Source organism: Tyto alba, unplaced genomic scaffold (genome assembly GCF_018691265.1).
Source record: "Tyto alba isolate M040663 unplaced genomic scaffold, T.alba_DEE_v4.0 Super-Scaffold_38, whole genome shotgun sequence".
Lineage (NCBI taxonomy): Eukaryota > Metazoa > Chordata > Aves > Strigiformes > Tytonidae > Tyto > Tyto alba.
Window position 1 is genome coordinate 1,648,467 of NW_024881313.1, and position 18,044 is coordinate 1,666,510.

At 37.4% G+C, this 18,044-nt stretch overlaps 1 protein-coding gene across 3 annotated transcripts in view; it reads right to left on the reverse strand.

Moving 5' to 3' along the window:
- KCNH8 (potassium voltage-gated channel subfamily H member 8) overlaps positions 1-18,044 on the reverse strand; it is a 197,961-nt gene that overhangs the window by 119,576 nt on the left and 60,341 nt on the right. For 2 of the 3 annotated variants that reach the window (XM_042802266.1, XM_042802265.1), the window contains exon 2: positions 11,108-11,341. In XM_042802266.1, the coding sequence (XP_042658200.1) occupies positions 11,108-11,341 (234 nt within the window). The remainder of the gene's footprint in view (positions 1-11,107; positions 11,342-18,044) is intronic. The other variant, XM_042802267.1, reaches the window with a different exon arrangement.

The window sequence follows — 18,044 nt, forward strand, 5'->3', positions numbered from 1 at the left end:
CTCAAAGTTTCCATTTATTACTATGTGAACTGCCTCTGTTATGGCAGCTCCTCATTTGAGTGCGTGACTTTTCCAACCTCAGTGTTCTTTATATTTTTTTGTATGCAACAGCTAGCACAGTCTGCAGTGCATATTTTATGCAAGCTAATTTATGAGCTCCAACACATCTACATTTCAGCTTGGTTTACTCAGCTTTACTGTCTCTCTTTTTATAATTTCACTATCTTTCCTACTTAATGAAACTCCATTTCAAAATCCTCTAAGTCACATCTGAGTTTTCATTGAGCAAAAGCAGAGAAGCTAAGCAATGCTTGTTAAAGCCATGTGGCATACATTATCCTTATGTGTACTACTTACTTTGTGTCTGCTCTAATTTCCTTTTCCTATCTCCATCCAGATTAGAAAACTGCATTTAAGGAGATAAATACTTCCCTGATGTAATACATTTACCAGGTTACATTTATAACAATTAGCAAAATACACAGGATTATCTAAAAACTCAGTTAAGTCAATGAAATTCATTCTGTTTAAATGTAAAAAGCTTTAGGGCTGATTCATAAAAATCAGTCTGCAACTTACATTTCCTCCACCTCCAATTATTATTATTCTGTCACGGTCATGATAATACATTCAGCATTTGTCAGCTAAATCCTGGGAAAGTACTGAGACAGTCTATTTATGTAAATAAATATCCAATATCTATAGTTAAAGTGGGACAAAAAAACCCCAAAAACAAAAACAAAAAACTAACCAACCAACACAAAACAAAACAAAACAAAAAAGCAAAACCAACAAAAAGAAAACCAAAATACTGTTTCTTCAATATCTTTGTATGGACTGTTTCAGAAATAGTCAGGCTGAATTCTTCCTGAGCAGTCTAGTCTTTACTTTCTTCAGGTGAATACTGCTTTTTTCATTGCTTTGAGTTGAGCAATCCCAAAATGAATAAAGTTTGCTTTCCCTTTATTACTGTATTTTTGAAAGCTATTGTTAAAACCGTGTTTACAACCTATGGACCTTATTCCTTTTGGATTTTCAGAGCTTCTAATCCAACATGCAGATGTAATCACAGCAATAAATATTATTTCTTAGCCTACTGAGGGATGTATTTTTGTCTCTTAGGAAAAAAAAGCAAGAAATATTCTTAAGCCAGGTTGATCTTTTATACACATATATGTATGTATATGTGCATATATATTTACATATATATGAAAAAACATGTAGATACACATGTGTTTTAATTTCTCTCAGTTTCTCTCTGTAAGGTACTTAATCTTTTTGAATGTGTGTCTGATATTTTGCCACCAGGAAGAGTTGTAGCCCACATTCATCCAAATACAACCATGTTTTTAAATGATGTTATTGTGCTTTTAAGATCATTATTTTATTATCTTAAATAGAAGCTTCAAAGATGACATGGAGTTTCCTGTAAACAAAAACACAGCAATACCAAAATAGACCACTACATTTATAAAGAAAATGTTCCAGTTTTCCAGTTTCAAATAACAAATGATAAAAATATAAATAAAAATATCTTCATGCAAGACATTTTCATGACCCTGATTCTGGTGTCTCTGACAGTGACAGCCCCTAGAAACAGAAGGTCTGGAGTACGCAGAATGAGAGGTCTCCCAGTGTTGGAAGAGGTGCTGGTCACAACCTTTATGCTTATTCATAAAGCTTTCAACAGACATTACACAGAAAAAGAGGGGATTCTGCTGGTTAGTTTTCCACTTACATTGCAAAGCTCAATTTTAGAAACCAATCATTTATTTTTCACTGCTTTTTCCACAAGGTTAGGTCAGAAAAGTTTTTTGCTAACGAGAATTATCAGTGACTCTATAGTTTCTGTTTATTATTTTAGATTTATCTTTTAATATTAATCAGCAGTTTTCAGCAAGTTTGATGATATTCTGTAGATCCCATGATTCAAGAACTGTAACGTGCAGTTGACATGCTGCCCACTGACACCCTACTGAAAGGAAGAGGCTAAAGTTGGGGCCTGAGAAGGGGTCAAGTTGTGGGTCTGGACTGATACCTCTGAGGAATTACATAACACTGCAGAGAGGATTAATCTTCCCAGTTCACCACTTGAATCCATGTGAATACATGCTGTAAACAGACTCTGACTCTGCCCACTGAAAAGAATTATAGTAACCCTGTCAGTTGGAAAGTAGTAGGTTCTAACCTTTTCATTATTTAGCTGCTCTATAAAATCAGAATGCTTTTGAAATTCCCTTGCCAAACCAGTGAGAGGATTCAATAGACAGAGCTAACATGAGCCTCCTACCGCTCTTCCAAAAAACTGGAGTTAATGCAAGAACTCATTGCAATTGTCAGCACAGGAGGTGACAGTTAGTCTGCACCATGATCCAACATGTAGATTCGGGGATCATGAAAAAAATAAGGAAATGTCAGGAGAAGGGAAGCAGGTAGTCATCAGGAGATATTGGTACTTTGATCTTTCTTTAACCAAAGGGCAGCTTAACTCATGGTGAAGCACAGAGACACAAGTCAGCATTTAGGTAAAGCTTGATTCAATACTCATAAAAATGATAGGCAGCCTCTCATCAGCCTCAGTGCGGCCATAAAATTGTGAGAAAATTTGAAGAGAAGAGTGACTAGTCTGATATAGTACAAACATCCGACTGCAAAATAAATACCTACATCTCTTCCTAAAAATGGATGTGTAAAAAGCAGAATAATCAAATATACCATAAAAAAAAAAAAAAAAGTTCATACAGCATTACTAACAGCCATTCATATGAAATGCAGCTGTAAGCCCAGTGTGCCTGTGTGGAAACACTAATCTGTAAGCAATGAAAGGCCCATCACTTTGTAACAATGCAGTAAGCAGCAGGAAACTCTCATACAGATTTATTTACTTATCAGTGTGCTTCTTGGAGAACAAATCTTCTCAGTGAATTACACTTTTAATAAATCATGTTGCTATTGAAAGAAGCTATTAGCCACTGTCATTGTGAGTACCATCAGAACAAAGTATCATTGCTGTCAGTTAGTAAGAAGCAGTCTTGTTGAAGTCTCATTAAATTATAGCAAAAGATCTCAGATGCTTTAGATCACATTGCACAAGGGATTTTACTGCCTTTTTTTTTTTTTCTTCTTCTAACTGGACTTTATCCTTTTATTTGTCTCCTTGCAGGCTTTTGCTGAACACTTCACTTGAGGCTCTGCAGAGTTTAAGCAGGGCTCTCCTGAGGATCAGAAGTCTGTCCTGTCTTCTGCTGCTGCTGCAGAAGCTGGGACTGTCTCCAAAACATCTACACACTTCAAGGCTACACATTACCTTTCATCGGAGGACATGGGTCAATCAGATGAAGTGTTTAGAGAAGCCAAACTATTCCCTCTTCTGTAAAACAGTGGAAAATAAGGACATGTCTTCCACCTACACCTACTACTTTTTAAGAGGAAGACTTCCCAAGGATCAGTGAAACTTCCTAATTCTTACTGAGCTATATGGAAGGGGGGAAGAAAAAATAAGAAAGAAAAAGGAAAAAAGAAAAAAAAGGTGATGTTTTTATAAAGATACAAATGAATGCTTATGGCTCATGTAATTGTAAGTAGATATTGATTGATATTTGATATTCTGTTGAAGGAACAACACGGTAGGATATAAGCAATCCAGGAGGCTCCTGGAATGCACTGATGATAACCTTCCTCTTCCAAGTGACAGAGAAACCAATGAAGATAGGTGCTTTGCTGAATGTTGTTCTCACCAAAAAGGAAGGGCTGGTGGGAACTGTGAAGCTCAAGGGCAGCCTTGGTCACAGTGACCATGAAATGGTGGAGTTCAAGACCCTTAGGGCAGTGAGGAGGGGGAACAACAAGCTCGCTACCCTGTACTTCAGGAGAGAAGACTTCGGCCTCTTCAGGGATCTGCTTGGCAGAGTAGCATGGGATAAAGCCCTGGAGGGAAGAGTTGCCCAAGAATACTCATTAGTATTGAAGGATCACCTCCTCAAAGTCAGGAGCGATGCATCCCAACAAAGAGGAGGTCAGGTAAGATCACCAGAAAGCCATCATGGATGAAAGAGGAGCTCGTGAACAAGCTCAAACAAAAAAAGGAAGCCTACAGAGGGTGGAAGCAAGGACAGAACCTGGAATGAATACAGAGAAACTGTCTGAGCCCCCAGGGATCAGGTTAGGAACACCAAAACACTGATAGAATTAAATCTGGCCAGGGACGTCAAGAGCAACAAGAAAAAATTCTATAGGTACATCGGTGGTAAAAGGAAGACTTGGGAAAATGTGGGCCTTCTCCAGAGAGAAACAGGAGCCCTAGTTACCCAGGATATGAAGAAGGCTGAGGTACTCAATACCTTTTTTGCCTCAGTATTCACAGGCAAGTGCTCCAGCCACACCACCTAATACGCAGAAGGTAAAGGTGGGAACTGGGAGAATGAAGAACCACCCACCGTAGGAGATCAAGTTTGAGACCATCTAAGGAACCTGAAGTTGTACAAGTTCGTGGGACCTGATGACATGCATCATGGGTCCTGAGGGAACTTGGGGATGAAGTGGCTAAGCCACTATCCATCATATTTGACAACTAGTGGCAGTCCAGTGAAGCTCCTGCTGACTGGAGAAGGGGAAGCATAACCCCAATTTTTAAGGAAAAAAATAAGACCTGGGAAACTACAGGCCAGTCAGTGTCACCCCTGTGCCTGGCAAGATCATTGAGCAGATCCTCCTGGAACTATGTTAGGACACCCAGAAGATAAGGAGGTGGTTAGTGACAGCCAACATGACTGCATAACATCCTTTTCTCTAAATTGGAGAGACATGAATTTGATGTATAGGCCACTCAATGGATAAGGAATTGGCTGGATGGTTGCACTCAGAGAGCTGAGGTCAACAGCTCTAATGTCTGAGTGGAGATCAGTGATGAGTGGCATTCCTCAAGGTTCAGTACTGGGACCAGTGTTGTTTAACATCTTTGTCAGAGACGTGGACAGTAGGATTGAGTGTACCCTCAGCAAGTTTGCTAACAACAAGATGTATGGTGAGGTTAACACGCTGGAGGGAAGCAATGGCATCCAGAGAGACCTGGACAGGCTGGCCTGTGCAAACTTCATCAAGTTCAACAAGGCCAAGTGCAAGGTCCTGCACATAGGTCAAGGCAATCCCAAGCACAAATATGGGCTGAATGGATTCAGAGCAGCCCTGCAGAGAAGGTCTTGGGTGCGTTGGTGGGTGGAAAACTGATTGTGAGCCAGCAATGTGCTCTCACAGCCCAGAAAGCCAACCATGTCCTTGGCTACATCAAGAGAAGTATGACCAGCAGGTCGAAGGAGGGGATTCTCCCCTCTGCTCCGCTCTCGTGTGACCCCCACCTGTAGTAATGTGTTCAGCTCTGGGGCCCTCAACATAAGACAGACATGGACCTGCTCAAGTGGGTCCAGAGGAGGGCCATGAAGATGACTGAGGGTCTGGAACACCTCCCCTACGAGGACAGGCTGAGAGAGTTGGGAATGTTCATCCTGGAGAAGAAAAGGTCTGGGGAGACCTTATAGGGGCCTTGCAGCACTTAAAGGGGGCTACAGGAAAGATGGGGAGGGACTCTGGATCAGGGGGTGTAGTGATAGGATGAGGGGTAATGGTTTTAAACTGAAAGAGGGTAGATTTAGGTTAGGTGTAAGGAAGAGATTCTTCACTGTGAGGGTGGTGAGGCACTGGCCCAGGGTGCCCAGAGCAGCTGTGGGTGCCCCCTCCCTGGAAGGGTTCAAGGCCAGGTTGGACAGGGCTGGGAGCACCCTGGGCTGGGGGAAAGGGGCCCTGCCCAGGGCAGTGGGGTGGAATTAGATGGTTGTCAAGGTCCCTTTCAACCCAAACCATTCTGTGATTCTATGATTACCATCAGAATAAATTTTCAGTGTTGCTTACTCTTTGTATTCCCTTCATCCTCCTTTTTGTACTATAATTTCGAAAATGTGAACAAACCAACCACAAAAGCTTTTTAGATTTCTTGTTTTTAGGCCACATTTTTAAGACAGAGCAGCAGCGAGGTCATGTTACTATCAACTATCCTGCCAAGCAACTTGTCAAGGGACTTCCTCTACATTAGTAACTAGGTGTTACTAAAAAAGTTAATTTTTTTAATATAGACTTTTTTTTTTTTTAATTAAAAATTTTTAATAAATGCCTCTTCTCTAATTTCTGGGCTTAATGTTTCCCAAAATCATAGTGGGTTTCTGGAGATTGTTAAAGCACAAAGTCAGTTCATATTAAAAAGATATGATACAGCTCCCATGTTTCAAAATGCTACAGGATATTTTCAGACAACCATTAAATACCGGGTTTTAAACTTCATGTTGGAAAAAAGGGATACCACTTCTGCAATGAGAAAATATTTTTTGTTGAGAAGAAAAGCTTTAAGAAAATCTAATTTTCTTTCATTTTAAAGGAAATCAATTTTCCTTAAATTTCTTTAAAATTAATTAAATCTTCTAAATTTAAAAAAATATTAAACTCATCATCTAAAAAAAGCTTGCTTTGTTTGCTTAACAGAAGTCACGTATTAACTGCAAATAACATAACGGAGCCTTTGTTATCCTGTAGCCACATTATTCAGTTGCAACTGTGGCAGAGGTTACAGGTGATGTCTCATGGCTTAAAGCTTATTTCATTTGCCTGTGGCTGTCATTGCCACTTGTGAGAACACTGTTACACTGAGACTTCAGATGGCCTTTTGCCTGATAGTAGCCAGTAACTCAGAGGCTCTGCTTTCACCATTTCTCCACTCATATTCCACTCATCTGAAATAAGGTCCTGACTTTCCAGATAAGGATACATAGTTATTAAAACACATATTCTCCTACACTGATGAGAAAAGTGAAAACACCTTGACTTAATCATGCTCACTTTTAAATTCCTGACCTTACAAGTTACTTAAAAAATCTTTAGGGGCCAAGAACTACAAGACACATGCCTAAGACATACCTCAGAAAGTGTTTAAAACAGTTCACACATAGAAGATGACAGTGTCCCTTGAGTCCCTGTGTTCTGTCACAAATGAAGCAAACTCTGCTTGCAGCCAAGTCCTAAGGCAACTTGTGATGGTGGTCCCAGGAATACCCACTCGCTCCAGTCCTCTTATAGCAGGGATTTTTAATTGCCCACAAAAGCCTGCACGAACAGTCCTGTTGCTGAGACCACAGTGAAGCCTCGCAAATGTCCATAAATCAGAAGTGGCCACTGTTGTTTACATAGTGTTTCACACAAGTTACACATACACAGAAAGAGGCCGATTTCCTTTCAGTGAAGGAAGGTTGTAGGACCAGTGCAGGTCTTAAGAGGGTATATGTAAGAACAGACCTCTTTTCAAATACTACAAACTGATTTTTGAGACATAGGAAATTAGTCTGATAGGGTCATAAGGGGACCAAGGTATGACCTTCTCAGCAGCTGAAGATGAAGATCTTAGACTGGACCAAGTTAATGATTATAGGACTTACTGTAACATCATCTTAGGTTATAACTGAAGGGGAAAAAAAATCCACACCACTGCTTATTTGTATGTCAGTCTAGGGGGACTGTGAAGACCTCATTTATCTACATGTACTTGCTATTTATAAATTTCTGCAGTGGCCTGGTGCAGAGAAAAAAAAGGGTTTGTCTAAACGTAGTTCCTCTGCATAATGTCCATTTACTTCTAGATTACTCTAAAAAAAGAGATCCAGGGAGCGAGTTCCTTTCTCACAACTCAAATTCAAAAAGGTTACTTTGCATTTCCATTATCATAACTGACAACTTAATTTGTTGCAGATGTTTTGAAGAAAGTGTAGAAATAGTAAGAGAAAAAGAAATAATTTTAAAAAATCAGCTCCTAAGCTATGCAATTTTAAAACTTTCTGAAGAAGGCAACAATAATAAAATTCCTTGTGTCTTAATAGTTTCCTTTTCTGTTTGCCTTCAAAACACTGACATAGTTCTGATGAATAAAAAGTTAGAAACTGATTGAGGAACCAAAATAAATACCGAAACTATGATGAAAAGTGTATTTTGAGTGGGATTTCCAAAAGATATCTCTCTCAAGCTGCTGTTGCTGCTACCACGGTTCTAATAGTGCTCTGTGCTAACATGCCTGAAGACATCCTGGATGAGAAGTTACAACCAGTTTATCCTATTCTATTTGTTAAAATGTGAAAAGTAAAACACACGTAAAGAAAAGTCACTCCAGGAGGATAGTTTTCTAGTTTGTTCAGAGTACAACTACTGAAGATCATCCTTCTGTTAAGATTAAAACCCAAATGACAAAGACAATGACATTCTGAATTTTCTCCACCAGACAGGCAATCCATTTTGCTCAGCTCCCTACCCAACTTCTTGCACACCACTCTTACTTGAGGCAGTGTCAGCACAGAGCAGTCTGGATCTTCCATAAAATTTCATGTGGGTTGCCGGAGTTGCTTTAGTTATAACAATCATTCTTTTAATTAACAATTACTGAGAAGAAGTGTTATGTGAATTCTTAAATGATGGTTAAATAACTGTGAAAGGCCCCATATCCAAACTTACTAAATTCAGATCAAAATTAGTAAGAACTTTAATCACTAACCAAGCTTGAATCACTACTTGTTTAGAATGAACAATCTAATTTAATGATAAAAACTAAATCAGTTTTAAACTGAGTTAAATTAAATTCAAAATATTGAAAAATGTGGCAATTAAGAAATCAACCAATATTCAGTTTTAGAAACTTAAATTTCTTTACCAAAAGACAAGACACATATGGAGGACAAAAAAAAAAAAAAAAAACAACCCCAAAACATTATTTATAATATTTTAAGCTTCCGCATTTTGGATCAAATCCAGAAGAAACCAAGAATAAGTTACTGTGTTCATACTTTCTTTTCCCTCAGTAATTTTATGCTCCTGGCATTACACTGGGCATTATAGTAGCCCAACTGACAATTATTTTCAGTACCAGTTAAGCCTGAATATATCCATAAAGTCATTTTGGGGCCATTATTCCCAAAGATCTTATCTCTTAAAATATTTTTAGAACATTTTTCTGCAATGAAGACTCTTTTTTCTTTCTTCTGACAATGTTGAATAAGCCTAACAGCTTCAGAAGTCAATTTTTTTTTCTGAAAAAAAAAAAAAAAAAAACAAACAAAACAAAACCAAAATGCAAACCATTTAGCTAAAATAGATGATTTACCAAATTTGGTGTCTGCACTTTGCTTCTCTGTTGAAAAAACAAGATTATTTTTTAAGATAAATTTTGCTTTTATTCAAGAACAGTCTCATGTTATTTTAGTATCTATCTATTTTTGTTTTCCAGTGGAACAGAAATACATGAAAATGAAAAATGTAATAAGGCAGTCTGGGAAATTTATTCATACTCAGAAAATGTCTTGGAATGGCTTCTAGTCAAACTGTACACAGTGATGCAAATAGGATGGATTGTGGAAATTCTTTTATCTTAAACAATTTCTCTTTATCTATTTATTTACAGTTCAGATGCCTCACTGATAAGAAAATTTACCTGCAATCTCTTTCTGTCTATGTTAATCCTATCTATTACAGGTTTTAAGCACCCCTTCATAGTGCAAAGGAATCTCAATTTATCATTCAGGGCCAGGACAGTTAAGTGAATATGTTAGCTTTACTTCTTTCATTTACATATACTGAAATCTCTTCTCACTGTGCCCTCTCATCATGATACAACACTGGAGAAAAAACAGCTTTTATCTTCCCAAATTAAGAACATTTTTCCCCTATATTCAGTCATGATTTACAAATCTGAAACTACTTTATTTGAATCGCCTTCCCAAAACATGAGTTTAAGTAACTATGGGAGTCTCTTCTAAATGCTAAAAACAAACACTCTCCCCCAAGCCTCCCCAAAACGACAAGAGAAGGAAGGTCTTAACAGCATCTTCAGAGTAACCTCAAAATTTCATACCGTGAAAAACAGCAGTCATGAACACAAGCCAGCTAAGCAACATTCCTCTTTTTTTGTGCGAGTCAGGGAAAGTGAAGCTGCCTTTCTCCTAACACTCAAAATCACTGACTATCTTCTTGTCAATACCTAGTTATTACTTTTAGAAAATAACTTTTTGAATTATTTAATATAATAGTAATAATATTTGAGGGCAAAATGTTTCATTAGTAAAGACATAAGTAGGATCTATGAGGAAAACATGTGGCCTAAACATATGCCTGGAAATTCCAACCATATAATAAAACAGAAGGTGACACTCAACAAGCACCCATGGATTCACTGAGCCCAGGGCTCATTAAGCACACGGGAAGGTTCCTGTAGCACTGGAGTGTTTGCAATCCTGTCAGTATCTCACACTTGGTGTCACTTGTTTGAGGATCATATGAATGATGGCAGTGTAAATGCTTACAGAATAGGTACACTGAAGGGGCCTGATATAAATGAAACAAGCTGATAAGTGAGCATCACGGGGTGCTTTCCTCCCATGGCTCACTCATCTTTGACTATGAAATTGTTCTTATAAATGCCTTACCATAAAAGTCAAAGTTTTGGTGGTGCAACTTGAAATTTACTGAAGTCTATGGAGTTGCTCAATGCTCGGAAATTTTTTAATGTGACAATACATACTTAAATATAAATTTTACTTAGAGTACTTATCCACTTTCTGAAATTCATTCTTATTGTATTTATTAGTAGTGCATGTGGAGAATGAGTCACTTGGATCATTCAAAGTTCTGAGCATTGTACTGATGGGACTGAAAATTTTGCCTAGTCACTGGCTACCTTATGGTATTAATTTTTTAATTACAGTTTCAGCAACAAAGAGTAAGAATTTCAATATAAGAAAAAGTAGAAAATACAGTGTCATACTGAGTACAGATAGCAGTCTCACAATGCAGTGTGGGACCCTGAATTTCTTCTATGCAGCTTTGTAACTTGACGTATACCTATATAAAATCTGTAACACTAACATAAACGTAATCTTAATGTGTACTCAGCTGTCTTTATTCAAACCCATTCTTGTAGGACTGATTATAGATATACAAAATCATTACATGTAAATACATACTATATATCACATGCATGAATACTAAGTTTCATTCTTTGAGACTAACAAAATAGAAAATAAAAACTTACCATTCTTCTTATAGAACATGATTTCTCCTTTGAATTCTACCTTTTCCTCCAACGATTTCTCAATTTGAAGAATCATCTGCTCACTTGTTTCAGCACCAAGTAAAAATTTACAGCTGCAGCTCTTCTGCATGACTTCAGTTCGTGCAAATCCAGCAAGCTCACAAAAGCCATCTGAGCAGTAAACAATAGGGAATCCCTTAGCCACCTGAGCGTTTGCAAGGATGAAATTACTATCTGTAGAAGAACACAGAAGTAAAACATTAATTACAGTCTGAATTCTACATCATTTAATATAATACTTCATTTAGCTTTGTAGGAAGGCACAACTGGACATACATTTAAAAACAAAGTCCGAACTGTCTGCAAATAAGAATGCAACTTCTGTTTTTAGACCATTAGTCTAAAATGAAATCAAGTCTACCAGTCCACAGAACACCTTCATATGATGGCTCCTCATGGCTATGTACAGCTTGCCTCACTGCATCCTTCAAGCAATAATTTATGATAACCGCTTCTGAGACAGATAAAACTGTCACAGTAAAACTATCACTTGGCCGAAGACTGGTGACAAACATGGGAGTTTCTGAGAAATTTCAAAGGCGTTATGCTATGCTGTCACTCAGACTACTCTGCAGCCTGAACAGACACAGCTATATCTTAAAGAAAGCTAATCTTTATGTTTTCAGTAAGCTAAAGTTGACTTTTATCAACACTCAAAGTAATTTCTATTATATAATTTTGCAAAGGAATCCTTAAAAATAAGTTGAGGGGCATTCCAGGGCTACATGGAATTGTTTGTCCTTTGTTTCCTTTTTTTTTTTTTTTTTTTTGTTTTGTTTTGTTTTGTTTTGGTTTTTTTGTTTTGTTTTTTTTTTGGTGAAGGAAAAAGAATTTCATCCAAAACCACTGTCATCTGACTTCCAGAGCCCCACCATGCTTCTCTCATATGAAACAGGCACATGACAGATTCACCATCCTGTTACACCTTAATGCACTTTATAATTTTTCAGTGTAAGATGCAACTATCACATATGATAAATTCAAAAATTGACATGGACATCAATCAATAAAAAGCAATGTTCTAATTTGAGTTCAAAACTTTGGCAAATCTTGCAGCTTAATACCTCATTTCCATCCCTTGCTGAAGTGTCTTTGAAGGTTTTGTGCCTTAGACTCTCATATTCAGCTTACCTCAGCAGCTCTAGCTCTTCACTGTCTTTTTAAATTAGCATGGAGACCCTTTCCAGATAATATATGAAGTTCTCACACAATTTTTTTGCCAGTGTTTCCTTATCTTGAAGTGGAAAAAAAAAGTTTTATTGGAGGAATCTATCTACATTTCACACTGACTGAGGAAAGACTATTTTTTTGCCTATTACTTATTAAGGAATATTTACATTACAGCTTGCTCACAGGAGCTTAGGAGTAGTCTAGTCCCAAGACAGATACCTCTAATTTTTCAGAATTAGGTGCATGTGGATTCACATGTATATATTAAGGGAAAATAGCATTAACTAACTGAGAATCCCCTGATAAATATTCATAAATTTGAAGAGAAAAAAATCAACTATCATAATGAAAAAACTCAGGCTGATATGCCTAATCCCCATACAGGGATATATTATTCATGAATAGGGAAAGGAGAAGCAGAATTCATAAACTAAAATAGAGGGAAAAGGTCTTTTTCAACCTTTACTGTCACAAGAGTTTTACATCCATGAAATTCTAACAACTTCAGCTATGCTATTCTTTATTTACCCAAGGGATAAATATTTGGCTGCATTTGCTAAGATTTCAGTAATTTAAAGGCAACACTGATATTTATTAAATGATAATTTACTCTTCAGGCTTTACTTCAGTTACCTTTTGCTTCAATCTAATTAAAGTCTTTCAATAAATGATTGTTAAATGAAAACAGACTTTTCTCATTTACCAAATATCATGATTTAAAAATGCATTCTGGTTCAGTGCAGTGCTTGACTTAGCCTATCACTTTTATTTGCCTAACTAGGGAATAAGTATCATTACCATTCATGCACTGACATGCTGCTCCCCCTGTCAACACAAAACAAAATCCCCACATCAACAAAAGAATTAAAATCAAAGACCTGCAGATCATACATTCCAAATGCATCTGTAGCTATCAAATTAATTTACTCCTGGGTTTCTTATTCTTTAAGATATAATTATGTGATGCAAAGATTTTTTTTTTTTTTTTTAATTCTAATTGTTGTGAATTGCATGAGACAGAATATGAAACACCAAAAGAACAGAAAGAGTAGAGAGGATGGTCTCAGAGTGCAGGATTGCTTGAATATAATTAAGAACTGGAATACACTGGAGTTTACCAAGCATATCATGATTTTATGAAAAATTTAATATGACCAAACTCTGCTGTAATTTACATCAAAATAAACTCAGAATACTTTTGGTTACTTTAACATTCATAAAAGAAAATAATTTACTTTTAAAAGACAATTCAGTGCCAGCTAAAGTAAGAGACAATCTTTCTATTAACATCAGCAGATGTCTGATAAGGTTTATAAACCTGATTGTGCTCAAATTTAAGTAAAATGCTAAAGCGTCATCTTCAGGAAAATATAATCAGAATTATATTTTCTATTTTACTTGAGCTTGAAGTTTAAATCAGATGATGAAAGATGCACGTACAATCCCAAATAGACTAATGGACATATTTAAATAACATATTGAAAAAATTCCTTGTAATATATAAGGATCAAGCAACATAATTTTGTCCAATAATTACCTGTTTCATCAAATTTTTCAGTAGTATTTATTAAGTGATAATTAACATTTACCTATTATGTAAAATATTATTTTTATTTTTAAAATATATCTTAAAATATTGTTTCACTTTCTATTCATAGTACACAAGAAGCACTATAAAATATTTCAAAAATTATCATTCATGCTTCAGCGTGACACAAATAACAAACCCAGCATTTAAGTCTATGATCCTCAGTGATACCTACCTGGATGTTAAAATCCAGAGTAGGAAGAATGACATTTTATTTAGAATAATTTATTAGAAATCTATGGACTGGAAGACAGCACATTTGCTTGCCTTTGAACTTACATTAGGAAAGTTGCAATGAGTGGTACAATCCTATTGGTCTGTACATTTTGGTACATGTTTATGTTTAGACTGTGACACTTTCATTATAATGACAACTTTGAGTTCCTTATTATTCTTTCAGCACTTCAGCCTGAATATCATTTTATTCAGGCTGGTTATCAGGAGACAGAACTAGATTGCTGGTAGGATGTTTTATCTGTTTAGGTTTTTGTTGTTTGGCGTTCTTTTGTTTTGGTTTGGGGGTTTTTTGTTTTGTTTTTTGTTTGTTTGTTTGTTTGGGTTTTTTGTTGTTGTTGTTTTGTTGGGTTTTTTTGTTTTGTTTTGTTTTTTTTAGACAAGAAAACACATCCAAGCTAAATTCATGATCTTTTGAGAAAGATGTAACCTTGAGCCTTTGGGACTGTTTAGAAATTGTCCTGGGTTGAGTGAGTGATGGAGTTTTTTGGTGGCAGGGGAGGGGGCTATAGGGGCAGCCCCCTGTGAGAAGCTTCTCGAAGCTCCCCCAGCTCCACGTCAGCTCCACTTCTGTTTGGGAAATTGAGCCCATCAGCTGCGCCTCTGCGATAACGTATTTAAGAAGGGACGTGGTGACGGGCAGTGGGACTGGTGAGGAGGAGTTGCTGCAGCTGCGTGAACACCAAGGTCAGTGGAGGAATGGAGGAAGAAAGGAGGGGTGAGGTGTGCCGGAGCAGAGACCCCCCTGTATCCTGTGGGGAGACGGCAGGGCTGCCCCCCCTGCCACCCATGGAGATCTACGGTGGAGCAGACATTGATTTACAGCCTGTTGTTCCTGCTCGGAATAATCAAGGTTCTGTGCCCGAAGAAGGCCGGGGTCTCATGGGAAAAGGCAGCCCCGCTGCTGTAATTCAGCACTGGGAGGATTGCAGCATGCGGGGGTGTCCCACGCCGGAGCAGCTCGGGAAGGGCTGCAGCCGTGGGAGGGAATCCAGTCGGAGAAAGTTAGTGACCCACGACGGAGCAGTGTGGGGAACGCTGCGGCCCATGGGAGGAATTCAAGCCGGAGAAAGTTTGTGAAGGACTGTCTCCTGTGAGAGGGGGACCACGATGGAGCAGGGGGAACAAGTTTCGGACACTCCCCTCACCGAAGATGAAGGAAGTGGCAGCGCTGACTGCACCCCCCATTCCCTGCCCCTGCGCCACTGGGGGAGGAGGTAGAGATATCGGGAGCAGAGCTGAGCCCGGGAAGAAGGGAGGGGTGGGGGAAGGTGTTCTCAAGACGTGGCAATGCTTCTCACTGTCCTACTCTGTTATGTGTTGTTAGTGTTTGTAATAAATGTATGTTCTTTTTTTCTTCCCCTAACGAGTCTGCCTTTTGCTCATGATCATAAAAGGGGGATTTTTCCCCATCCCAGTCCTATCTTGAACCCCAAGCTTGGCTCTCTGTCCCTTCTTATTGCCGGAGGGGAAGGGAGAGAGAGCTGCTGCATTGTGGTTGGCTGCCAATCAGGCCTAAACCACGACAGAAATAGAAGGCATTTGCAACAACAGAGTAGAAGTCCTGCAAGTCTGTGTACAATCTGAAAGAACCATGAGTAGTACTCTTCGGCTCAGAAATTAAGGGCTGTAGGTCTGTGCAAAATAAATGAATATATTCAAATTGTGTATTTGTATATTAGCTTTGGATAAAAATACTTTTTGTTGTACATTGAAGCCTGCATGTGATGTGTAAAGGATAATTTAAAAGTTCTTTTATTATAGATGGGACAAGAAGCTTAGGCACAAAGAATTCCAACATTCACAGAGTTTTCCTTTAGCAGTAATTCAGCAGAGATGGATGAATATGACAGAGGTATTCCACAACTATTCAGCACAGTTTAAAAGCAGATTTCTTTCAGCTATGCTGCTTTTCAATTAAGCTCATTCTCTGTGAAGATCAAATTACTTTTTTCACATGAAAGTTTGAAGAAAGAATATTAGGAGCTTGTATGTCTGCATTTGCTTTGGAAGCAGGACATACTGGAGTGGATAGGACATTTATCAATAGAAGACTCACATGGTTTCCAGAAACCTGTGCCAGACACATAGCATAAACTTGGATACAATCAAACAAGCTGAATCAGAAACATGCTAAATACACTTTCAATCACAGGCTCATACACCGTTGCGCTGTTTCAATGACCTCATACCCAAAAATTATAACCTAAGAAACAGAACAAATTTATATCACGTCATCTGATACAGACACATAGGTTCATTAAACATCCCATGACAGAGTTTTAGAATTGAGATAATTAAAGGAAAAGGCTATTATGCAACTCTCTGCTTCATAATTAATACGCACAATTTATCTGACTGTTTGTAATGAGACCATGTTACAATTAAACTCAGCGCTCCCTTGACAAATCTTACTGTCATCTTATTTAGCGAAATATGACAAAAGGGGTTTTGCTTTAATACTGTAGCTATGTCTGCTATAAATCTAATTGTTGTGCTTCCCCAGCTCTTGTAAGAGTTCTTTTCAATCAAAGTCCAGATGGTTTCTGCAAGTTTTCATCTTTATCAGTGAAGAGAACATCTATCTGACTTCTTGTGCAACTGAACACAGACAACCTTCATTCTAATTTAAAATATTAAATTATTATGTCTTAAAAAGGAAGAAAATAAAACCTACAAAAGAAAAAAAAATCCCTAGCAATCAAAGAAGCTGCATTAATTAAACAAGTGACTCACATAGTTACCCTATCAAACAGAGAACAGTCTGTAATTATTCTGGATGAAAGGATTTATTACATTTAGGTTTGATTTCACAGTTCCTACATGGGCAACTTAACAAGAGAAGTCTCATCCCAGGTTCACACAAATTACTGTTACAGAGAACAGTATCACATGAAGATTACCTAATTGAAATATTAAAATAGCATATGACAACATTTAGTTTTATGTCAGCACATTTAGATGCAAGTGAGTTTAATTACAGTTCAAGCTCGTTTACCAAATACTACCCAAATACTGATTGAGACCAAAATGATTTTATAATGCGTATACTTCCAAATATTAAAGATCCTCTTGAAAAATCTCAGTGCAGGTAAGTGGGTCACAACTGTGAGTTTAAGGGTTATCCAGATCTAGGTGAGTCAGAAAAAGTTCATTATGCTGGTACCTCTTCCTACTTTTTACTAAAAAACCCCTGTATATTCCAGTGAATTTATAGTAGCACATTAAAAGGTAGAACTATTGCATAATAAACTACAAGTATGGACTGATGAACAAAGGACCTATCACTGTAAGCTGTACAATTGATTTAATTGGCCAAGTCATTTCAAATAAAGGCTGACATTACAAGGAAATGTATTCATAAGATTGGGTAACAGTTACAAATTCAGAGAACAAATCTATGGCCTTAGTTCAAGGGTGATCTTCCATAGTTTCCACTTAACCTGAGTTGCCAAAATTAATTGCCATTATGTAGAAAAATTTTGAATTAATCAGCTATGAAATTAACCTTTCACTTTGCATTTACAATAATATTTAGTCTGACAGTGAAAATGCTGTACTGTATATAATTTTTATAGCTACATAAAAGAGTTAACCTCTGATGTAGTTTCTCATAGAGATATTTATGAAAAATTTGAGCATCTGGATGCTAGATCATCTCTTAGCCTTATTGATAGACAGAGATCATAAGCCATTTAAGAGACTCAATGTTTAATGATCTTGAGCCCAGCCTTCAGTGCCATTAGTGCATCTGGTCAATGCTAGAATAATGATTGCAGCTTTCTTTATGACCAGAGCACCTAGTCCTAGAACAAAGCAGACCAAAAAGCCAGACAATATCAGAGGGAAACAAAATAAAAAAGAAAACTAAAAATAACCCTCAAG